Below are 24,138 nucleotides of genomic sequence, written 5' to 3'. Positions count from 1 at the left end.
GTTTTTGTCCCCACATGCACCGATGCTCTCCCCGTGTACTTTCGGAGAGCACACAGGGCGGACTGGGGCATTGCCAATAAGATAGTTACATACTCCAGACTTAAGTGGGCTGTCAACTCGTTTCAGCCCTATAAGTCCCCTGGCCCAGATGGCGTCTTTCCTGCCCTCCTTCAGGAAGGTATGGACGCCATTGGCCCCTATCTGTGCAGGATATTCAGGGCCTGCATTGCTCTGGCGCATATTCCGGATATCTGGAAGCGCTCGAAGGTTATCTTTATTCCCAAACCTGGGAAGACGAGCTATCTTGAGGCCAAGGCATTTAGACCCATCTGTCTTACCTCTTTCTTCCTAAAGATTTTAGAGAAATTGGTGGACAGGTATTTGCGGGATGGAATTCTCTCCCATACTCCCCTGTCCACTGCTCAGTTTGCCTATCAGAAAGGCAAATCTACGGAGACGGCGATCCATGGCATTTTGAACTGCCTTGATAGGGCCATCGAGTTCAAGGAGATGTCTTTAGCCATCTTCCTTGATATTGAGGGAGCCTTTGATAGGGTCTCTAGTGAAGTTATTCTTCGCGCTGCGGAGCGGTTTGGTATTGACGACACTTTGTGTCGTTGGATACACTCCATGCTCACGAATCGCAGGGTGACGGCGTCTCTTCTCGGGGAATCCCTGGAGATCTCCACCGACCGTGGCTGTCCACAGGGAGGGGTTCTCTCCCCTCTTCTTTGGTGCCTGGTGGTGGATGAGCTGCTGGGTCGACTCGGGGAGGGGGGGGGGTGTCACTGCTTTGGCTATGCGGATGACATAGCAGTGATTGTTACGGGGAAGTTCCCTGCAACGATCGCTGCACTGATGAAAACTGCCTTGCATGTTGTTGAGGAATGGTGTAGGGATGTTAACCTCACCGTCAATCCCAACAAGACTGTCCTTATACCGTTTACTCGGAAGAGGACCAATGACCTCTTCAATGATATTTCCTTCTTTGGACAGGTTTTGAAGAAGTCCACCGAGGCCAAATACCTTGGCGTGACCTTTGATGCCAAGCTTACTTGGAAATCCCATCTTGATCTTAGCATCAAGAAAGCCAAAATTCTATTCTGGCGTATAAGAAGTTCAGTCAGCAAATCCTGGGGCTTAAGCCCCAGTGCCGTGAACTGGATTTATACTAGAATCATCAGGCCGGTGGTCTCCTATGGAGCTCTTGTCTGGTGGTCCACGGTTTGCCTTAAAACAGCCCAAGATGAACTACGCAAGCTTCAAAGGCTGGCGTGCATCGGCATCACGGGGTCCATGAGGACTACCCCCACAGCCTCTCTGGAGATCCTTCTGAATATGCTTCCTCTCCACCTCTTTATTGAGGAGGAGGCTATTATGGGAGCCTGTAGGCTCAACAACCACGGCTGGTGGAAGCCCAAGCACTGGGACTTCAGTCACACCAAGCTCTTCAGTGAGTACAGCAGTCTCGAGCCATCACTTGCGATGGTCTCAGACAAGTCTGTTGTATCATATCATTTTGACAAGCCCTTCAGCGTGCACTTTCCTAGTCGCACTGATTGGGAGACCAACCCAGTCCTTGGAACTGGGGGGGGAGACCGTCTGGTTCACAGACGGCTCGAAGACTGACTCTGGAGCTGGTGCCGGGGTCTACTGCTTGACCAAGAAGTTTGGTTTTTACGAGAGCCTCGGCAACTTTGCCAGTGTTTTCCAAGCGGAAATCATGGCCATTTGTTTATGTGCGGATTTCTGCATCAAGAAAAATTACCGCGGACGGACGATTCAGATTTATTCGGATAGTCAGGCCGCCCTCATGGCACTGGATCAGTGCCTTGTTGATTCAAGACTGATCCTCAGTTGTCTGGATTTGCTGTGTTCTCTGGTTGTCCGCAACAAGGTTCAATTGCTGTGGGTGCCAGGACACTGCGGATACCTGGGCAATGAGAGGGCTGATATGTATGCCAAAAGGGGGGCTGAGGCGAAGTTCTTCGGACCTGAGCCAGCGGTTCCCATCCCCCATGGCATCATTCGTCATAGGATTCACTGCCGGATGTCTGCACTTCAACTGCAGCTCTGGCTTGACATGGATGGGCAGAGACAAGCCAAGGAGTTTGTCCCGGGTCCTTCTATCACTAGGGCAAAGGAACTGCTTGCCCTCACCAAAAGCAAAATTAGGCTGGTCACCAGTCTCCTCACTGGACACTGCCGGCTGAATAGACACCTGCACTTATTGGGCATCGTTGATGACCCACCTGTAGGTTCTGCCGGGAGGTAGAAGAAACCTCCTCCCATATCCTCTGCAGCTGCGACTACCTCGCGGCCATGAGATTTGAGCATTTTGACATGCATACTATGGAACCTCACCAGTTCTCTACTGTCTCGGCCAATCGGATTCTCCGATTCATCGAGGCGACAGGACTCTTCTCAGTCTAACCAGCTCGGGGCGCACAATATACCCTTGGTATCGGTGCTCGACGCGGCGACGCGTCACCCCCTTCAACAATACAATACAATACAATACGCCGAGCGACGCGCTAACACACCAAAATTAAACCCTGGTCCGAGTTCAGTTTCGAATAAATCATATGATGTAGTTAAAATAATAAAAAATGTCGAAAAAGGATTAGAAAACGTGAACCAGAAATTAGTTCAATTTGATAAAACTTTGTAAACAATATTAACGTGATTGGAACATTTGGAAACGAAAGCAAAATCGGATGATGAAGAAAATTTAGATATTTTATTTATTTCTTTTATTTATTTTATTTCGCTAGAACCCTTTAAGCTGGAAGTCGGCCTTTAAGACAAGTTTCTAAAGTTGTAGCTCCTGATTCTGACTTAGAACTAAACGAAAAAGTTATTGAAGTTAATAAAACGACCCATGATCTTTAAGTTGCTTATGATGATAGGGAACAAATAACAGCTCGTTTTCATGAACTTGAAATTCAATTCGAAATTTTACAGGAAGAAAAGAATTCTATAATGCTTAAAAATGAAAAACTTAGTCGTATTGGAAATCTAGAAGATCCAAGGTTCGTTTGAAACTACCTAACTAAGGTGATAGCTTTTATTCCTGAACTAAGTGAAACAATAGACGATGCTAATGATGCTTTGTCATTAACTTGCTACACAAGTCGAAAATCTCCAAGGAGAAAACAATTCTCTTATCCATGAAAATGAGAACCTAAAGGAAAGACTTAAACAAATTGGAAGTCTACAAGATCCCAGGTTCGTTAGAAACTTTAGCAATTTATTTCTTAGACTCTTAATTCTTGATTAAACAAATTTAGCACTGAGGCTGGAAGAAAGTTTCAGCAGATGCAGCGTAAACGTAACATTTTGCAAGATTATTTCAAACTAAGTCTAAAAACTGCCTCTGTTGAAAATTGGAGACTCCGGGTTTGTTTTAAATACTCTTTATGGTATACACTAATAGTAATAATAATTTTAAACTGTATTATTTAGCAAAGCAACCTAAAAAAGGTGCTGCAAGGAGTTCTTGGTTATTTTATGGATGTATTAAACCAAGAAATATTGGATTCGCAAACACCAAATGTCTATGATATTGCTGCGAGACAAGACCCGAGTCAATTGGGTCGTCTGTTAAAACTGATTTTAGTATGTGCCGTAGAATTGAAAAATAAAAGGGTTTACGTTCAAACTATTATGGGTTTGGAGGTAAATGTCCAAGTACCTCTTATGAACGCCATTCAGAAGGTATCAGCTCTTTATTTTCTTCCCAAAAACTAACTAAGATTATAGGCCCTTTTACTCCTGAGCTAAGAGAAACAGTATGTGTATTTGAAATGAAAAGAATAACAGCTCGTTGTCATGAACTTGAGGGAGAAAAGAATGACCTATTGTTCGAAAATAAGAAGCTTCATCAAGAGCTTAATGAAACAGGAAGTCTTGAAGATCCTAGGTTCGTTAGAGACTTTAGCAATTTATTTCTTAGACTCTTAACCGGGTAATAAAAACCGTTGCCTACGTTAATCAAGGCCTGTGCGCGGCGCCTTTTTTATTTTTATTTTGGCAATTTAAGTTGCAAAATTCTCTCACCTGAGGCGCTAATAGCCGGACCTAAATAATTTGAAATGTTCATTTTCACGCGCTTGGAATTTGAAATGTTCATTTTCACGCGCTTGGAATTTGAAATGTTCATTTTCTCGCGCGTTTCGGTCCAGCTATCAATGAAATCTCGCGCTAAAATAGGGAGAAAATAAGAAGTCGCGTTTCTTAAAAATCCCCCCCCCCTTCGAAGCCACCGCGCACAGGCCTTGATTGACATAGGCAACATAAAAACAGTATGACACTAGCCAAGGGGTAATTTAAGTAGTACCCACGAGGTCCGAGGCTTAACGTTTAGGCTAAATGTAGTCCGCCCTGCCTGACGTACCCCACAAAAGAACGGCGACCGAGGCTTACGATAAACGACACCCTAACCTCATATCTCAAAGTTAAAATAGAAAAATTGTAAGGTCAACTTAACGTTCGTTACTGGTTGGCAGTAGTAGATTGTTCCCGTTGAACACGCCAAAACGTACACCAGCCACCAAATCCGATAGCAGCACACAAAAAAAAGTTCACCCGTGAAAGGCGATAAGAGTCAAACGTCCTTATTAGAACATAAATCCGGTTAATACTTTACATACAGTCCGTTAACTAAATAGTGGTAATACAATCCGTTAGTTAAATAGTTAATTAAGTCCTAGAGTCTGATCCTGACTCCAACTGCTACGACAGCTCCCATTCGAATGATTCGAGTCACGTCAATCTGGCAGAAAAAACGTAATATTTCTAAACCGGAAGTAGCACCAAACCAGCGAAGCAGAAATTGCTATAACCAGTGCCAAGACTCAACTAAACGTTTATTTTTTTCTTTATATTTTCGTAAGGGGGAAAAATCCCTTTTATCTCTAATAGGTACACGGAGCTATGTAAAACAAATAATCGCTAATTGCAATGTAGTATACCAGAAACTGACAATTTTGATAAAAAGAAATTCCACTGGGATAACGTAGATGGCGCTAGTTTTAACAATTGACAACAAGACAGGAAAATATGAAATCTGGTACAAACTTACTTAAAAGAGGATATTTGCAGTTTCCTCCCCTCCCACACATACGATTGATTACAAATTTTAAGTGTTTTATGCTTTTATCTGCATTTAATTACCTAGACTTTATTAGTTTGTCTTAAAATAAGGGAAGGAAACTATACAATTTGGTAGAAATTGACCTGAACGGGGGTCGGTTACTTGCCGTTTCCTCCCCTCCCACACATACGATTGACTTCAAATTGTGACAGTTTAATCTGCATTTAATTACCTATCGAATGAGGTATAGCTCATTACATAGACAATATTAGTTTGGCCTAAAAATGAGTAAAAAGTAAGGAAGGGAACTTTGAAATTTGGTACAAATTGACCTGAACGGGGGTCGGATACTTGCCGTTTCCTCCCCTCCCACACATACGATTGACTTCAAATTGTGACAGTTTAATCTGCATTTAATTACCTATCGAATGAGCTATGAGATATGAGATTATCAGCCGTGATTGACTAGTTCAACAATTTCTCACGCTTTTAGAATAACGAGCTCAAAAATAAAACGCTAAGCCTAACGAGGAAGGAAAACTGCGGAACCTTTTATTTTGCGCCGGTAAATTAATGACTACCGAGGCTTTAAGGAGGATGATGGAATCGAACCCTAAATGGCCTCCGACGTGAACTTCATCTTCTATTTATGAATGAGGTTTTTTTATACCGCCGTCAATCTAGCAGAATGGTATACCAGCAGAATGAAAAAACCGAGTCAAAAATTCTCCCGGACTCGCGACGGAAAAATTGCTTCAGACCTATGAAATAACTGATTCTGGCAGAATACCAATTCGCCCTTACCCCCCCCCCCCCCCCCGAGACCTAACTATTGTAAATTCTACTCTTATGCTCTTCATACTCTTAATTGATACTGTAAAATGTTTCATTCGCACTCTAATTAATTAAATAATTAATTTTAAATAAAAAGGGGGAATAACTCGGCCCCCCAACGGTGAATTTCCTTGAAACTTTCACCAATTAATCTACTCAAGCTTACAAATCGAATTCACCGTTGGGGGGCCGAGTTATTTCCCCCCTTTGTTTAAATCTAATTAATTAATTAGCGCACGATTGAAACATTTTACAGTAATGAGGCATGGCTCATTCAATTTGTAAGCTTGAGTAGATTAATTGGTGAAAGTTTCAAGGAAATTCACTGTTAGGGGGCCGAGTTATTTCCCCCCTTTGATTAAAATTATTTAATTAATTAGAGTGCGAATGAAACATTTTACAGTATCAATTAAGAGTATGAAGAGCATAAGAGTAGAATTTACAATAGTTAGGTCTCGGGGGGGGGGGGGGGGGTAAGGGCGAATTGGTATTCTGCCAGAATCAGTTATTTCATAGGTCTGAAGCAATTTTTCCGTCGCGAGTCCGGGAGAATTTTTGACTCGGTTTTTTCATTCTGCTGGTATACCATTCTGCTAGATTGACGGCGGTAGAGTTCCAATCATCAATGACAGAATTGGCAAAATGCGTTTGGCGGAAGGTAGTCGTGACCCGCGGTTTAGTTAATTTCTGTGAGTGACCACGAGTTTGTGTATTGGAATAGGGGGTGAAAAATAATGAGGGGTCCAAATCAATTATTAATAAGATCTAGCATTCAGCTTTGAAATGAGAAAACGAACATACTATTCCTTGCAACCGCAACAGGAAAGTTGCAACATGTAGGGGGACAATCCCCGCGTTGGGGTTCTTCCTCCCATACTTTTCTATCGCCCAATAACGATATTGTCCACATATCGTTTAATCTAGCGTTGCCATCATATCCGGCAAAAATCCATAATTTCCCATCATAAACTACAGCGCCATGCGCTGATCTGCAAGCGGGTACTGGTACTCTGGGGCATATACTTGGTCTAGTAATTGTCGTTTTATTTAAAGTCCCCGATGGTTTAAGTTGATTTATAACAACTTACAAGTCAAATTTCCACTGAATCCATTGACCAGTGGTGAATTTGTACTCGAATAAGTCGTTTTTGTTGGTTAAATTGGAGTTTGAATGAATATCTCCCGTGTAACCGCCAAAAACGAACATGCTATTCTCATGAACAACGGCAGAATGATGGTACCGAGGCGCTGGTGGGATACCAGTTGTAAATGCCCTTCCCCAAGACTTATCTTTAACATCAAATCGCAGTAAATCGTTTAACATGTGTCTCCTAATATATACGACATAATTTAACACGAGGAACCCGCATAAATTATTTAATAAATACCCATTATCCCCGCCAAAGACATAAATGGCATCCTTATAGGCTACAACTGTATGTTTGCTACGTCTATAATATTTTAATTAATTTAGGGGCTACTAAATAAATAATAAAGGGGTAATTATAATTAATTACCTTGCTCCTACAAATTCGTCACATTCAGGCATTCGTTTCCATCGATGAACAGTTTCAAATGGTCCAAAATCAAGTGATAGAAACTCGGAAGCTTCCGGCCAATTATGGTCAAACTCCATTCCAGGTGGTCTAGCGATTGCCATTTTAATTTTAGATAGTTAACTTCTAACTGTTTAATATGTCAATAAGGCATTGGTAATTAAAAATTAAAGTTTCCAGTGATCACATAATTTATAAATCATTAACTTCCTAAATAATTAACTTGATTTGAAAGAAGCCAGTTATAATGTACACAGGCAGACGTTCGGACTTCAGTGATGCCAGGTGGGAAAAATGGAATTTCCCTTTCTAACCCTTAAAATTTCCCTTTTTGGACCAAAATTTCCCTAGTTCAGGGTTGCCAGATTCTGCGCGTAGAAATTGATAGAATTATAGCTTGACAACTGTTTTTGGCGATGTATTTTCGTAACGATTACAATGGGTCAGTTATTTAGCAGACGACTTTCGGTAATTCAATGTTTGGAAATTACTAAAAACAGTAGCAGGGTTGCCATCTAATAAGAATCCAACGTGATTAATAGGTCAATTTGATGAAGTTGTTTAATTTTCTATGTTGAGATTGTAGGTTTTGAATAAAATATTTCTTCCCATGGAATTTCCCTAGATTTAGCAAATTTTTGGTGGAATTTCCCTTTTCCCTTTTTACCGTTTTTAAGAGTCAAAATTTCCCCAGATATGGGAAATTTCCCTCAATCTGGCATCACTGTCGGACTTATGAGTTTTGACACTTGAACGCGGAAATGTATATAGAGAGTGCTCAGGGCTGTAAATAAGCTGTCGCTGATAGTAGAAGACCAGGGTGAGAAATAAGGAAAATTTTTAAACTGGTCATTTGACCAGTAGAGCCCAAGGGTTTTAATTAAAAAATTGGTCAATGACCACTTAATATTTCTACATACTGTCAGAGCTGCACTGAAATGGCTCTAGGGATGGTTTTATATACTGTTTTATTTGTTTTATAAGCATTAATTTCTATAACCCACTACTGGGAATTATTTTTTTACTAAAGAAGGGGAATATAAAAAGTGGTCACGATGACCACTGGACCCCCAGGCATTTAATAATTAAACTGGTCAAAGCAATTTTTAAACTGGTCATTTGCCCAGTGCCACCGCCTTATTTCTCACCCTGGTAGAAGACTACTCTGAGTGACGTCAGAAACGCATGATTCAATGTGTACGTATCGTCTGCTAGACCGACGCTGCTAGCCAGCAGAGCCAGCCACAGTACCACCCATCTACAGGCGTGTCTGACGTACCGGCTCGGTGATACTGAGCGTGTTCCTTGTTAACCTAATTTATTATTTATAGTTATTGAAATTAAATTATTAACAAAATTATAATAATTATGTCGGATTGGCGTAGTTTACCCAATTCTTTCCCGCCAATAAAAGGGAAAAATGATCCGTTGAAAATTGCGAGTACATCAGCGGTGGTGCCAGACCCGGAAGGCAAATCTTCGGAAGCGACTGACGCGGAAATCTTACAACCATTTCATTACATCATGGAAGTTCCCGGTAAAGAAATTAGAACTAAATTAACTAAAGCCTTTAAACGTGTTAATGAGTGTCGAGATCTGGGTGTCCAAATAGATCATAATCTAAAATTTCATTCCCATGTGAGAAAGACTTGTGGTCGCGCCAAAGGTTTACTAGCCACTATCAAAGCCAATTTCCCAGGCATCACCCCTGAGTTTCTGACCCGCATTTATAACTGCTACGTTCGCCCAGTCCTAGAATTTGGTAGCCAAATCTGGAACCCTCACTCAGCTCTCGACATTCAACAACTAGACAACATTCAGGGTTCCTTCTCTCGACTACCGCGTATCCTAAAACATCAACCCAGAGACAGTAGGCTATCTACCCTTGGTTGGCCTTCTTTGACTACTCGTCGGTCTTACCTCGACCTAATCAGTTTATTCAAAATCCTAAATTGTCCCGACCAAAGATTCTTTTCCGCTGCTCCCTCGTCTATCCCCACCCGTGGTCACCATAGAAAATTATTTCGTCAACAGGCCCGTAAAAATCAACTGAAGCACTCTTTTTTCCATCGGTTGGTGCCCATCTGGAATTCCCTACCCCCTGAGATTATCTCCCTAAAATCACTTGTGCAATTTAAAACCAAACTTAAACAACACTTAAGCCTTTAATTAATTCCCCTCACAATTTTCAACCTAAGAAATCGCAGCTGTAAGGCTTCATTCAGCCCTAGCTCGTATCCCCCCTCAGGAGCAAAAAAAAAAAAAAAAAACCATTGGTTAAACGTTCCAACTGAGATATGCGTCCAAATTGGTGAGGTTATTAAAATGCTGCATAATGCTAGTCTACTAATAGACGATATTGAGGACAATTCTAAATTGCGCCGTGGTATCCCAGTAGCCCATTCCATTTTTGGTATCGCTAGCACGATAAACGCCGCGAATTACGCGTATTTCTTGGCTCTAGAACGTTTGCAAAAGCTTGGACACGCGGACGCTACCTTAGTTTATACAGAACAATTACTAGAGCTACATAGAGGTCAGGGTATGGAGATTTATTGGCGCGATAACTTCATTTGTCCTACTGAAAAACAATACTGCGAGATGGTTAAACGTAAAACCGGCGGATTATTTGGACTGGCGGTTAGATTACTTCAACTTTTCAGTCAAAATAAAACTGATTTTAATAATCTAATTGGCTTAATGGGACTTTATTTCCAAGTTCGCGATGATTATTGCAATTTAAAGTCGACGGAATATACGGTTAATAAGAGTTTTTGCGAAGATTTAACCGAAGGGAAGTTCTCATTCCCCATAATTCACGCTATTCAAACTCATCCTGAAGCGCCTCAAGTTATGAATATTTTGAGACAACGTACTACCGATGTTGATTTAAAGAAATATACAGTCGAATTACTGGAGCGTTTAGGCTCTTTCGAATATACAAGAAATTTTCTAACTAATTTGGATCAAAAAGCGCGCGAAGAAGTTAAAATAATTGGCGGGAATCCGCATTTACTCACTGTTTTAGATGAACTTGTGAATTGGTGATTGTACTTAATAAAAAAAATGTAATTTTTTTTGGCCTAAATGGGAAATAAAGTTATTTACTATGAAGTTGCGTTGTTTGTATTTCAATTATTAATAAGATCTAGCATTCAGCTTTGAAATGAGACCAAAAATATTAAAATCGGAGCAGAAATAAGTTTGAAAAAATACCTACTTACCATCCTTACAACATCCATGGATTAACTAACGCTAGGGATTGTTCGTTCCCTCTAAAAGATTAAGTATGCATGTTCCAAACACCCCCTAGCAGCTAGGGCTGGGAGTATCGAAGATTTTTGGTATCGATACCGGTATCGAGTACTGAATATTGTACTCGATACCAGGTATCGGTATCGGAGAAAAAAATACTCGATACCCAAAGTATCGAGTACTTTTTTTAAAGCGCCACCTATGATAGATTTGCGTATTTAAATTCTTTTAAGTATAATAAAACACGTCGAAACGCGTCTAAGTTAAATTTCAGGTCATTTGTATCAATAGGACGAAGGAACTGGCCAAAAAACATACCTCCTCCTATAGAACTTAATATTAATTTTCGGTTACTCCGAATTTTCTTCAAAAGTTGCGCTTATATATGTAAATCCAATTCTTTGAACGCTATTCTATAGCACAAGCAGCTTGTGTCGTTTTGTGCGCGATCGAATGGGCTATGGTTGAAGAAGCTACGTCTGACGTCAGTCGACTCTAGGGATGGAGTATAGAGACTAAACTATGTCGACGAGGGAAACATTCACGTGTTAAAATATAAAGCAAATGATTGGCCGCAAGTTTCAAATAGAAACGTTCCTTCGATTCCAGGGGGAAAAGATAGGGGGATAAAGTACTCGATGCTTCGGATTTTTCGAAAGTACTCGATACTGGTATCGGATCCCAAAAACGGTACTCGATACCGGTATCGAAAGACTGAAGTACTCGAAACCAAGTTGGCATCGAGTAGTATCGAACAGCCCTACTAGCAGCAAGCAGCTACTATCATTGAGTCCTAATATATGTATTTCTAGAGTTTTTGCTGAATTTCCTCCTCGCGTACTCGGATTCGTCGAATTTCATTACTTTATCATTAGTCGTTAGCGCCATCTGTCGCCTCAAGTGAGAAGCTTAAAAGAATTTCCCACGATTTTGCGGGAAAGCGCCCCGGCCCCGCAAAATCGCCGCAGCTTGAGTTTGAAAATTAGGCTTAGGAAGAAGTACAGCGCGAAATATGAAAGTTAGTTAATTGAAAAACAGTAAGTGGAGCCTAATAAATAAAATTTGATATTTAATAAAAGGAATATTGATCAACACTGGTAGAAATAAAAATGTTCCGTGACATAAGCATATACGTATAGAAATTTAATAAATATTTAGATAGTTCAACCCTTTTTGAACTGTACGATTAAAGTCCCACGCGGTCGCTATTAGTTCAGTCATTTTGCCACTAGGCTGCGCTGGCGACGCAGTTGTACAACTCTGGCATTTCGTCTCATTGGTTGAAATATCGAGGCGCGAAATTCGAATATTTTCGTTCATAAAAAACCAATAAAAGAGACTACCTAGATGGACTGGCAAGTTAGCTCTTTAATGCTTTTCGAGTATGGAAATTTTCATCGAAGGAAAAGTTGTTTACAGTCCAAATTCTGTCTCTATTCTTTGAGTAATGTAGTAGGTTTTTTCCCCTCGAAAAACCTCCTAAGATCCTATCAGTTGTTGGATAGAGTCTTTTGTTGTCGTATCGCCCATTTGGGGCGGAGTGGGGTAAAAAAATATCTAACCCTCTCCGATGGAAAGGTTTTGTTAAGTTGTATCGCCGTTGTCAAATGACCCTATTCGCCTAGCTTATTTCATACAATACGCGCAATATATTACTGACAAGCGATGTACGTTTTAAATATATCTAAAATTGGGGAGGTTTTTTTTTTCATTCAACAATAGCGTAAATAATCCCATCACATTCTTGAGTTCAAAAATAGGCGCAGAATGCTGTTTGATCTAGGCCTATGTTAGAAGGTTCAAGTCCCTGAATCTATTTCGGTTTATTTATTACGGTTCGAAAAGAGTAGAGCTATCTCAGAAGCCTTAGTGTGACATCACCCATACTATTTGCCCATAGAACCAAAGCGGTACCAAACATGGCCGCCCATTGCCAAAGCTAAGCCCGTGACGTTTCACCTAGGCATAGACGTCACAACTGAGATAGCTCTATTATTGGTAGATTCCGAGTGCGGGCATTTTATAAATACTGAATGCATAAATTGTTTGAGTTGGTGCTAGAAATTTTTCTTGCATTTTCTCTTATAAAGTAAAAACTCGTCTCTCCGATTCTCCTCCTTATACGTGCTCGCTAATGAGCTCGGTTTACCAGTACGAAAGACGGTTTATCATTGCACTGATAAAACCGCGTTTGGGAAAGGCACTAAGTTCTGAAATTATGTTTATTAACTTCTAGCATACGCGCCTTTCCGACGAACCGCGATAGTTTTCGTTCTCGTGAAAAGCCTCTTTCCAGGTGTTATATGAGGCGGATTCAAAGCGCCTTTCATTAATGCGCTTTTCAAACAATCTGCATGCAACAGAGTTCTATATCTTAGCTTCTAAAATTTCTTTTGTTACAAAAGCGTGTATGGAAGGGGGTTGGATAAGCAGTCTCTGTCTGGCGTTGCCTGCTTCCATTTCTCTATATGCCTTACAGTTTAGCGTCACAGCATGAACGCTGGATCTCTAAAGGGACCGGAAAACGCCCGCCTTCCACTGTACAAACCGATTCCTCTCTAGCATAGCATTGGGGGATGGAATGGGGGCTGTCAATTTGGGAACACTCAAGGCCATTCGGTCTTTTGTGCTTCTTCAAAAACCTATTTAAAAAAAATTTAAATGACCTTGGCCGTACCCGTTTTTTTTATTTATTTTTTTACAAAGCAAACGTGCTATAAAGAAAAATCTATTCCGTTTACCCAAAGAGAGTATAGGGGAGGAGTGGAAAGAGAGGAAAATCTTGTTCCTCTTTTCTACCGCGCATCTTCAATGCGCAGTACCTAGGCATTTCGGTTTGAGGCATTAAACGGTATCGTAGGTGGCGCGACTGAGCCGGAAACTCCCTCGTACCACTAGTATAATTTAGGGGGAACATTGTAATTTAGCCTTGTGGAGCGGGGGAGCTTCCACTCCTCCCCTATACTCTCTTTGGTTTACCAGTCCCTTTAGAGATTCAGCGTTCATGGTCACAGCACGTTACCTTCTCATAATACTGGGCAAGGCAAAAACCAATAGTAGAGCCTGAGAGAATTACAACAAGTGCTATATAAATTATAGTTTGATATGTGTCAACCCCGAATTATCACAAAGGGTGGATTAGCCCTTGATAGTAGTCACAAGTAACCTTGTAATCCCTAACGTTTTGAAATAAAAACCACCTGCTTCTTTTCGAAATGCAGGTTTTGCTTGAAAACACTTCCTCCTTTGATAATAGAAAAAGGGTTGGTGTTCAGAGGAAAATAACTTTAGAACCCCACTGTGCCTGCACTTCACATTAGTGCAAAGAGAGATAGTTCTTCTAGGTAAAATTTGCATAGGCACGGCGCGCGTTTCTTTACACCAAGACCAAGCGCAACTTCTCAAAACCTTTCATAGGCGATGTGGGTACAAAATTTAGCCCCTCCCAACGACAGAGGGAAATACTCCATTTTAGTAGCAAATCCAAAACGGGGCAATGGACCCTAGTTGCTTCTTATGGATAGTTCTCAAACCCACCGAAAGGGACCAGCACTATCTGGCTATAAAATTTTGCGCAGAAAAAACAATTCACAGGGGCTGATGCTAGAGCCGCAGGGTCCTTTAAGATTCCCTACAAAAAATTCGGAATTACCAAAACAATGGTGTCAGGCCATTAATGGAATTGAATGGACTTGAAAAAAAGACATTCGCGGTGATCATTTTTGTCAAGTTGACTATCACGAAAGCTCAAAAATACATATACTATCGGTTAATGCAGTTCCTTCTCTGTTTTTACTCGAATCTAGCAATTTACTTTCATTATCATAAGCGGTTTCTAAACATTTCCTATCTATATTACGAAGTTATAGCAGACGCCATAGTAACAAATATGTATTTTTTAAGTGAAATAGATAAAGTTATCCATCCGTCCAAATAGAACTCTAGAAGGATATATGTTCTGAACTCAATGGCTACTATCCCTAACCGGAAGTTACAAGAAAATTGGACCAAATATCACGTGTCCTATGACGTCAAAATTAAAATCCCACCTAAAATTGGGCGCCGCCATCTTTAAAATCCGCAAAAACGATTTATTTTGCGTAGAGATGGCGCTATATCTACATCCGTTTTGGTCCAATAAATTGGGGGAATGAAGAGGAGAATCAAGGAATAATTCGGAACATGAAGTTGGCGATAGAAATACATGGGAAACATGGTTAGTGAACAATCCCTAGCGTTAGTTAATCCATGCAACATAAGCCAATTTGAAAATAAATATAATTATTTAAAATTCTTCATTTATTATATAAAAATTCTTAAAATACATTTTGCTGACCGCCATTTTGTTAATAATTTACTGATTAGCCTCAAACAATTAATTAAATTAAAACTTAAAATTTAAAATTTAAAATTTAAAATTTAAAAATTCTTTGAATACATTTTGCTGACCGTCATTTTGTTAATAATTTACTGATTAGCCTCAAACAATTAAATTAAAATTTAAAATTAAAATTTAAAAAATTTAAAATTAAAATTTAAAAAATTTAAAATTGAAATTTAAAAAATTTAAAATTGAAATTTAAAGATATCCAAGTGTGTTCTCTTCTTTGGCGCGGGCTTTTTTCCAACAATGGATCATCATCATCTTCGTCAGGCTCATCGATAAAGATATCCGGAACTTTAAAAAATTTAAAATTAAAATTTAAAATTTAACATTTAAAATTAAAATTTAAAATTTAAAACATTTACCATTAAAATTTAAAATTTAAAAAATTTACCATTAAAATTTAAAATTTAAAAAATTTACCATTAAAATTTAAAAAATTTACCATTAAAATTTAAAAAATTTACCATTAAAATTTAAAAAATTTACCATTAAAATTTAAACAATTTAACATTAAAATTGAACATTAAAATTTAAATTTAAAAAATTGAACATTAAAATTTAAATTTAAAAAATTGAACATTAAAATTTAAATTTAAAAAATTGAACATTAAAATTTAAATTTAAAAAATTGAACATTAAAATTTAAATTTAAAAAATTGAACATTAAAATTTAAATTTAAAAAATTGAACATTAAAATTTAAAAAATTGAACATTAAAATTTAAAAAATTGAACATTAAAATTTAAAAAATTGAACATTAAAATTTAAAAAATTGAACATTAAAATTTAAAAAATTGAACATTAAAATTTAAAAAATTGAACATTAAAATTTAAAAAATTGAACATTAAAATTTAAAAAATTGAACATTAAAATTTAAAAAATTGAACATTAAAATTTAAAAAATTGAACATTAAAATTTAAAAAATTGAACATTAAAATTTAAAAAATTGAACATTAAAATTTAAAAAATTGAACATTAAAATTTAAAAAATTGAACATTAAAATTTAAAAAATTGAACATTAAAATTTAAAAAATTGAACATTAAAATTTAAAAAATTGAACATTAAAATTTAAAAAATTGAACATTAAAATTTAAAAAATTGAACATTAAAATTGAACATTGCTAGAAATATGGCCCGTTCCGCCTTATCAAACAATGACCGCCGAACTGAGGCAATTTGGACGAGGCAGGAAAGAGCCTAAATGCAAAATACACGGATCAAAAACAGTCCCGTATTAATTTAATGATTACACCGACCAATGGTGACAGAGACGCTGGTAGTAAATGATACAAGTCAAAGAATGGCTGTAAAGTATTTAAATCGAGAAAGGCAGGCCTCCAACTTGTGGGAATCTGAACAGTGCACAGATCATCAGAGGATTCATCAGGCGATGTTCCAGTAAAATAACATGAAAGAATATTGCGCGACAGCCTTAACAGATGACTCATCAAGTTGTGCTGTAAATTAAACAATAATTAAGGCTGTGTGCAATGAGCAGGTCAGTTGTGGTTGGTTACCTGCGCCTCATCATTGAAAGAAGTAGCTTTCCAGCTGTCCAGAGCTCTACGCAGAAGATCACAGCTCCGTTGAAAGATTTCATATCGTTGAGCATGGCTGCATGATGAAGCTATCTCACCGTTCTCATGTTGTTTACAGAAAGACCTAATTTCTTCCGCCTAAAAACGATGTTGGCATTAATTATAATTTTTATTATAAGTTATTTATAACCTTGAATCAATCTTTTGCCTATTAATGAAAAGTTTTAATTTTTTTAAATCAGATAGAACCTAAAATTACGGTCTCAAATATATATATAAATTAATAGTTTTAATAACATAACTATTTTTAATTAATTTTTAAAAGTATTAGTTTTCGGCACCGCTCCGATCACTGCCCCCTCCACAGTAGTTTGGCAAAAACCCGAGCCAAACACCTACATTACCCCAGCTACCCTCCTCTCACACGGAAATATAGTAGATTTACACCTTAAAGTAGTTTTCATACTATTTTGCATTTTAGCCAAATAAATATTATTTATTTGGATGCTTTGAGAGTTATAAAGGAAGGTAAATAGTTTCAATGTAATTTTGGTGTTCAAAGTAATAGCTTTACTATGTTTAATTACACAAAAAATATGTTAAAGCTTAGATTAGGGCCATTAGGCTAAAATAAAGTAGAAGAAGCGTTGTTTCTGCCGCATTTCAATGCACCGGGCAAAGCCCGCTTACAGGCTGAAACTATCTAATGCATTTTTCCATAGCCCAACTGTTTATCCCGCTGCACACACACTACATCAGTCTGGGAAATAGCACACTTCCTCTGGTCCAAAACCAGTTCATTAATTGCTTGGAATAGTTTTTTAATTCAAAAAGTGGGGGTTACTGGTCCTCGGGACCAGTTTATTAATTGCAAATCTATAGGAGAACAAAGGCTGGGACCACTCCGGAGACCAGTTTATTATTTAGGACACTAGGGGGGGTCACTGGTCCCAAGGACTAGTTTAAAAATTATCCCTATTTCCCAGACTGCACTACGTTATTATACATGGAACCTAAGCCTTTGCCAAAATAGCGTAAAAATGTGGGGTTTTGGACATTACCTGTAACAATTTTGACAAATCGCTATCATCCTTACTCTACAACCTAACCAAGAGTTAAGAGAACAAAGGATAATAAACATGAAAAATCAAAATTATGTTCAGAAAGGTCTTCACAAATATGCGTCGCTTCCCTGTGAAGGTGAAAAACTACTATACAGTTGTCTAGAGTTCCCAACATTCTCCTATTTCCAAACGACCAATGAAAAAAGTTAACAAGGTCCCCATTACGACGTCACAAGATAGCCGTATTTCGCGGTTGGTTTGAATTTCAAAATATCTAACCTACTACGACTCACAAAGAATTTAAACTAGAAAATAGACTAAGAAGTTCCCAGGTTCCCGTTTAAAGGACTTATGGTCCATGACTGATTTAAAACATATTTACCAAATTATAATCCATGGTGAAACACAATTCTACTGTCGCGACTCGCGATTCAACTAACTTAGCTCGGCCAGGCCGCCAGTCCGCGCCTTTTTATCGCGTACATAAAAAATAAGATCTATGATAAGATGCAGTGGCGCTCGAGACGTCACTCCGGGAGTCCGGGAAAAATTCGCACTATACAAAAATATAGTGACGCTTAACGGCTAATAAAAAAGTGACTGTGTAAGGAGACAAAATAGCAGACGACGTGTTTTATCTTGGGAGGGGGAATGCATGGTTTGGCCGTTACATCCGCCTAGTGTTTTGATTTGCCGAATTAACACTCTATTTTACCGCCTAAGTCGAAAGTCAAGTCAAATCCAAAGGGTGTTTTCTAGCAGACGACGCATAGTGGAAAAAGTACTATTGTAGAATTTTTTACTTTCGGCAATTTTCGGCAGATTCCAAATTGGCGGTAATTTAGGGCCGCATGATTCGGGGTGTACGTCAGGCTGGGAAATAGCACACTTCCTCTGGTCCAAAACCAGTTTATTAATTGCTTGGACTAGTTTTTTAATTCAAGAAGTGGGGGTTACTGGTTCTCGGGACCAGTTTATTAATTGCAAATCTAATGGAGAGCAAAGGCTGGGACCAGTTCGAAGACCAGTAAATGATTTCAGACACTAGGCTAGGGGGTCACTGGTCCAAAGGACTAGTTTAAAAAATATCCTTATTTCCCAGCCTGGTGTACGTACTACCAGAAGAAAATATTTTCTTCTGGTACTACGTATCGTCTGCTAGACCGACGCTACTAGCCACGGTACCACCCATCTACAGGCGTGTCTGACGTACCGGCTCGGTGATACTGAGCGTGTTCCTTGTTAACCTAATTTATTATTTATAGTTATTGAAATTAAATTAAATTATTAACAAAATTATAATAATTATGTCGGATTGGCGTAGTTTACCCAATTCTTTCCCGCCAATAAAAGGGAAAAATGATCCATTGAAAATTGCTAGTACATCAGCGGTGGTGCCAGACCCGGAAGGCAAATCTTCGGAAGCGACTGACGCGGAAATCTTACAACCATTTCATTACATCATGGAAGTTCCCGGTAAAGAAATTAGAACTAAATTAACTAAAGCCTTTAACCATTGGTTAAACGTTCCAACTGAGATATGCGTCCAAATTGGTGAGGTTATTAAAATGCTGCATAATGCTAGTCTACTAATAGACGATATTGAGGACAATTCTAAATTGCGCCGTGGTATCCCAGTAGCCCATTCCATTTTTGGTATCGCTAGCACGATAAACGCCGCGAATTACGCGTATTTCTTGGCTCTAGAACGTTTGCAAAAGCTTGGACACGCGGACGCTACCTTAGTTTATACAGAACAATTGCTAGAGCTACATAGAGGTCAGGGTATGGAGATTTATTGGCGCGATAACTTCATTTGTCCTACTGAAAAACAATACTGCGAGATGGTTAAACGTAAAACCGGCGGATTATTTGGACTGGCAGTTAGATTACTTCAACTTTTCAGTCAAAATAAAACTGATTTTAATAATCTAATTGGCTTAATGGGACTTTATTTCCAAGTTCGCGATGATTATTGCAATTTAAAGTCGACGGAATATACGGTTAATAAGAGTTTTTGCGAAGATTTAACCGAAGGGAAGTTCTCATTCCCCATAATTCACGCTATTCAAACTCATCCTGAAGCGCCTCAAGTTATGAATATTTTGAGACAACGTACTACCGATGTTGATTTAAAGAAATATACAGTCGAATTACTGGAGCGTTTAGGCTCTTTCGAATATACAAGAAATTTTCTAACTAATTTGGATCAAAAAGCGCGCGAAGAAGTTAAAATAATTGGCGGGAATCCGCATTTACTCACTGTTTTAGATGAACTTGTGAATTGGTGATTGTACTTAATAAAAAAAATGTAATATTTTGTGGCCTAAATGGGAAATAAAGTTATTTACTATGAAGCTACGTTGTTTATATTTCAGTTATTAATTAGATCTCTTTGAAATGAGACCAAGAAAAATTAAAATCGGACCAGAAACAAGTGAAAAAAACACCTACTTACCATCCCTACAAGCAGAAGTGACCACTTCTGTTACAACATAAGCCAGGATTTATATTTCTGGATATTTGGATAATATTCTCAGAACTTTTTGTATAACTTTTAAACTCCTTTAAATCAACTCCTTAAAATTCCCCGATTTTATTAACAACTCCTTAAAATTCCCTGACCTTTAATTCTCTTTAAAATAATAGTATCTCACCTTAATTCCGGTAAAATCCTCGCGTATATGAACTTCTTTGACACCGGACGGATTGAACAAATCATAAATACTTTCATTATTGAATTGAATTGAATTTTATTTCGGGCATGATAACATACATCAGTACTTTTCAAAATCATACACGAGTTAAATTAGGTCTTTAAACATAACTATAATAAATAACAATTAATAATTTATTTCATATAAAACAGTTCTATAAAAGTTTGAATAAAAATAAAGAATAACAGTTCTATAAAAGTTTGAATAAAAATAAAGAATAACAGTTCTATTAAAGTTTGAATAAAAATAAAGAATAACAGTTCTATTAAAGTTTGAATAAAAATAAAGAAAAGAAAAATAAATTAATAAATAAAACAAGGGAAATCTGTCCATAATAAAACATTAAATTAAAATTAATAATTATTATAATTCATTAGATAAAAACCCATCCATTCACGTACTTCTAAGAATGAAACTCTTATGCTATGGATATGCGTTTCAGTCTTTGATGCGGTTAATTTGAAGATATCCGCTATAACCCTTGGGATTATCCCTTTCTGGTTACTATTTAATTTAATTTGAAATTTAAAATTTAATTTAAAATTTAATTTAAATTAAATTTAAAATTTAATTTAAAATTTAATTTAAAATTTAATTTAAAATTTAATTTAAAATTTAATTTAAAATTTAATTTAAAATTTAATTTAAAATTTAATTTAAAATTTAATTTAAAATTTAATTTAAAATTTATTGATATCCGGAAGAGAGACTTGATTATGTGTCTTTGAAAAGTTAACCACAATTTTGTCTCCTCCATAGGTTTCCCTTTGTACCAGAGGTCGTGAACGGACTACAACTGTTACTGGAATAACTTTCTCCAGTGCAGCAGTGGTGGCTTCTATTTAAATTAAAAGGGCGTAGTTTAAATAAAATGGGCCAATTTTTAAATCAGATTAACATGCCAGATAGATTCGCGTAAAAAATTAATTGAAACAATACCAGAATTGGCACGAGGAGAGACTCGAGTGGTTGTTGATTTGAGTTTGCCAAGCATTGTTGAATTTGTTTTACCACTAAAATAGTACACAAGGGTCGGTCAATAAGTTTAAATGGTAATAATCAAGGCCCAATTTATTTATAATATAGCAATTAATTTAAATAAATTAAAGTTAATATATAAACAGGATCAGAAAAGCTTACTGCTTACCTAGTATCACAATGCGCTTGTTAAGTACAAAAACTTAAAATACTATTACTTCGTCCCGGTTTAAAAAAATGATTAGCATGAAAATTAAAATACAGATGTTCTAAAATTAAACTAATTCGCTAAAGTAAAAGGATGTTTGGCCCAGAAGCGTCGGGCTGCAGGAAGCAACTACCAAACAATTTAACATGACTTTCCGAAGAAAGTTCCCTCTGAAATTTTCAAAGAACTTGGAACATATAGCCCCCTAGAATTACACATCCACGCTCGAATTTTTCAATTTCCAAGCCCACTTTTTTTTAAACGATAACTTTATCATTCGTTGGTAACGCCATCTATAATGCTTGAGACGAAATAATTATCTGTCGTCTGCTTTGCTGAAGCTGAATTTTTCTCATTTGCTTTAATTGCTTATGAATTTGGGCGCATAGACGCGGTAGTGAAAATGTTTTTAAATATTGTTTTGATATTATTTATTGTGAAAAGTAGGCCTATAATATTAAATATGTTTTGAAGCAATTGTAGGCTTAGCTGTTGTTATTATTGTCCTTAAAATAATATCAATTTGGTAAGCTTTTTTCTAACAGCTTCCATTTTCATTTTTTCATTAAAAATACGAATAACTTTGGAAACTAGAAAGTTCAGATAATGTTTTCATCCAATTTCTTTGGAAAAATGTTTTCACGCATCAGACACCTTTTTACGAGGGATTAAATTTTGAGAGCAATTGTTTTAGAAGCAGTACCACCATCATTTTCAAGGTTTTGCATCCGCAGGAATTTTTTGGTGAGATCAAGAATTTTCACTACACTCTCCGAAGGATATATTAAACTACCGTGATCTCTAACAATTAATCCTCTGGTCGACGTGGTCGTAATGCAGTAGTCGTGAAAACTCTTGCGATTAAGAGGAGGTTTTTCTTGTGCAAGTTTGCATTGATTGCACTTGAGGACTTTGTGCAGTTTCCGTACACAAATCCAGCCAAAATAGTGAATGATGGTGTCTCTCAATAGGTTTGACCCATCAAAATATAAATGTCCTCTGTTAGCTTGGAGAAAATTTGTTGATACCTCAGAAAAATTTGGTGACTCAGTATTATCACGAGCCAAGACATTTGCACAACCAGAAAGGGGTTTTTATAAGCTGCTTTAAATTTTAAAATCGTGGGATTGTTGTTCCATCCACCTTTTTGTCTTACTACTCCGAAAAAATATCTAAATGGTTTTGAGACAGTTTGTACGTTGGAAGGTAATTTTTGTTTTGATTAAAACAATATATTAGTAGATATCAACAGATTTTGATGACCCTAAACTATCGCTCTTTTTGCTAGCCCGACTATGTTTTCCATAATTAATGATTAAAAATTTGAAAACACCGTTGGAGTCTAAAATTTCTTTGATAAAATATAATTCCATCTCTTAGGCGTGGGTTTGTGGGTGCACGCAAAAGTAATGTAGAATAGCGGTTTTGCCCAAGTGACAAAAAACTTATTTTGGTGACTTTCCGATAGTCAGATATTTGAAAATGATTGCTAACAGGGTTGCCACAGTACCTGGAAAACCTGGAAAAGTCAGGGAATTTAAAAATGGGTTGAAAAGTCAGGGAAATTGATTTAAGCGAGTAAAATTTCTGGGGATAAGTCTTTATTGAAAGAGTAATGAAAGTTTTCTCCTCATCCTCTCTTCATAACGCAGACTGAACTCTTGAGCAATCCTTAAAAATGCTGTCTAGAATTGCTTTTATGTCAAGTAAATGCCTTTAAAAACCTCTTAGACTGTTATATTTCTTAATCATTTTAAGGTAACAAATAAATGGGAAAACTCTATGTAGAGGGTTTATTTAATTAAAAGCACTTAAAACGTGCTGCAAAAATTTACGTTTTCGGCCTAAAAAGGTCAGGGAAAATCTAAGAAAAATGTCAGGGAAAACCTGGAAAAGTCAGGGAATTTGGTTCTGAAAATTCTGTGGCAACCCTGTACAAATCGCGGTATTTTTCCCTGGAGACCAATTTGATTTTCCAATGGCATTGAGCCATTTTACTAACAAACTGGACTGATCAACCGGATATCTTTACTTGAGTTGCAGTTAGTAATAAAAATAATGTAAAATTGTGGAACAATTTTCGCGCTTTGCTTACTTATGCCAGGAGGACTGTTCCCATCTGGAACTCCATTCCTACCGAAGTAGTTGGCCAGCCCACTCTTTCTCTATTTAAACTCAAAATACGTAAGTTCCTAAAATGAAAATTGCATGTTAGGGGGCCGAGGCAGTGTTGCCAATGTTCAAAGTGTCAATTTCCCGCCTGACGACCCAAAATTTCCCGCCGACGGTCATTATTTCCCGCAACTCCATTTAGAGCAAAATTGTCGTAAATTTTACGTTTTCAGCCGCACTACAATTTAAGTAAGCATTGTGAAGGTGTTGCCTGAGAAGCACTAAATACCCAATTATAAGTAAGGTCCCATTTGGGGGACCAAAACTATGAAGGAAACATTTCTGGTCGGTTGGAAAAAATCGGATGCACCAAGCCAAAAGATTAAAATT

At 37.5% G+C, this 24,138-nt stretch overlaps 3 protein-coding genes, 2 long non-coding RNA genes and 1 pseudogene across 10 annotated transcripts; 3 read left to right on the top strand and 3 right to left on the bottom strand.

Moving 5' to 3' along the window:
* Positions 1-6,513: 6,513 nt before the first annotated feature.
* LOC149612670 (leucine-zipper-like transcriptional regulator 1) lies at positions 6,514-7,776 on the bottom strand. 3 transcript variants are annotated; one of them, XM_089858312.1, is made up of 5 exons: positions 7,447-7,776; positions 7,318-7,380; positions 7,018-7,260; positions 6,731-6,957; positions 6,547-6,616 (listed from the first exon to the last, which is right to left on the bottom strand). In XM_089858312.1, the coding sequence occupies exons 1-5, from the start codon at positions 7,587-7,589 to the stop codon at positions 6,606-6,608; spliced, it is 687 nt and encodes a 228-aa protein (XP_089714438.1). In that variant the 5' UTR covers positions 7,590-7,776; the 3' UTR covers positions 6,547-6,605. The 3 variants fall into 3 exon arrangements, with proteins under 3 accessions (XP_089714439.1, XP_089714437.1, XP_089714438.1); XM_089858313.1 differs by having other exon boundaries at positions 6,514-6,939; XM_089858311.1 differs by having other exon boundaries at positions 6,516-6,957.
* Positions 7,777-8,731: 955 nt separating this feature from the next.
* LOC149612669 (terpene synthase-like) lies at positions 8,732-10,599 on the top strand. The gene is made up of 2 exons (XM_089858376.1): positions 8,732-9,061; positions 9,737-10,599. Exons 1-2 carry the CDS (start codon positions 8,854-8,856, stop codon positions 10,531-10,533), a joined length of 1,005 nt encoding a protein of 334 aa, XP_089714502.1. The 5' UTR covers positions 8,732-8,853; the 3' UTR covers positions 10,534-10,599.
* Positions 10,600-16,092: 5,493 nt separating this feature from the next.
* On the bottom strand, positions 16,093-18,163 carry LOC149612668 (exportin-7-like). Of its 2 annotated transcripts, none has more exons than XM_089858257.1 (4): positions 18,116-18,163; positions 16,649-16,807; positions 16,388-16,588; positions 16,093-16,328 (listed from the first exon to the last, which is right to left on the bottom strand). In XM_089858257.1, the coding sequence occupies exons 1-4, from the start codon at positions 18,128-18,130 to the stop codon at positions 16,215-16,217; spliced, it is 489 nt and encodes a 162-aa protein (XP_089714383.1). In that variant the 5' UTR covers positions 18,131-18,163; the 3' UTR covers positions 16,093-16,214. The 2 variants fall into 2 exon arrangements, 1 of the variants encoding a protein (XP_089714383.1); XR_016376356.1 differs by lacking the exon at positions 18,116-18,163 and adding an exon at positions 17,731-18,100 and having other exon boundaries at positions 16,095-16,328.
* Positions 18,164-18,884: 721 nt separating this feature from the next.
* LOC149612667 (terpene synthase pseudogene) lies at positions 18,885-20,090 on the top strand (annotated as a pseudogene).
* A 371-nt stretch (positions 20,091-20,461) lies between these two features.
* Positions 20,462-23,790, bottom strand: LOC149612666 (uncharacterized). 3 transcript variants are annotated; one of them, XR_016376336.1, is made up of 5 exons: positions 21,598-21,851; positions 21,390-21,463; positions 21,161-21,288; positions 20,852-20,954; positions 20,462-20,775 (listed from the first exon to the last, which is right to left on the bottom strand). It is a non-coding gene; the product is annotated as an uncharacterized LOC149612666 (long non-coding RNA). The 3 variants fall into 3 exon arrangements; XR_016376334.1 differs by having other exon boundaries at positions 20,462-20,954; XR_016376337.1 differs by lacking the exon at positions 21,598-21,851 and adding an exon at positions 23,732-23,790 and having other exon boundaries at positions 20,462-21,288.
* LOC149612665 (uncharacterized) lies at positions 21,822-23,834 on the top strand. The gene is made up of 3 exons (XR_016376338.1): positions 21,822-22,162; positions 22,231-22,842; positions 22,925-23,834. It is a non-coding gene; the product is annotated as an uncharacterized LOC149612665 (long non-coding RNA).
* The last annotated feature ends 304 nt before the right edge of the window (positions 23,835-24,138 follow it).

Source organism: Phalangium opilio, unplaced genomic scaffold (genome assembly GCF_054372755.1).
Source record: "Phalangium opilio isolate 3A_F unplaced genomic scaffold, DU_Popi_V2 ptg000232l_1, whole genome shotgun sequence".
NCBI classification, from domain to species: domain Eukaryota; kingdom Metazoa; phylum Arthropoda; class Arachnida; order Opiliones; family Phalangiidae; genus Phalangium; species Phalangium opilio.
Note: the sequence above shows the minus strand (reverse complement) of the source record. Positions and strands in the feature narration are given on the sequence as shown.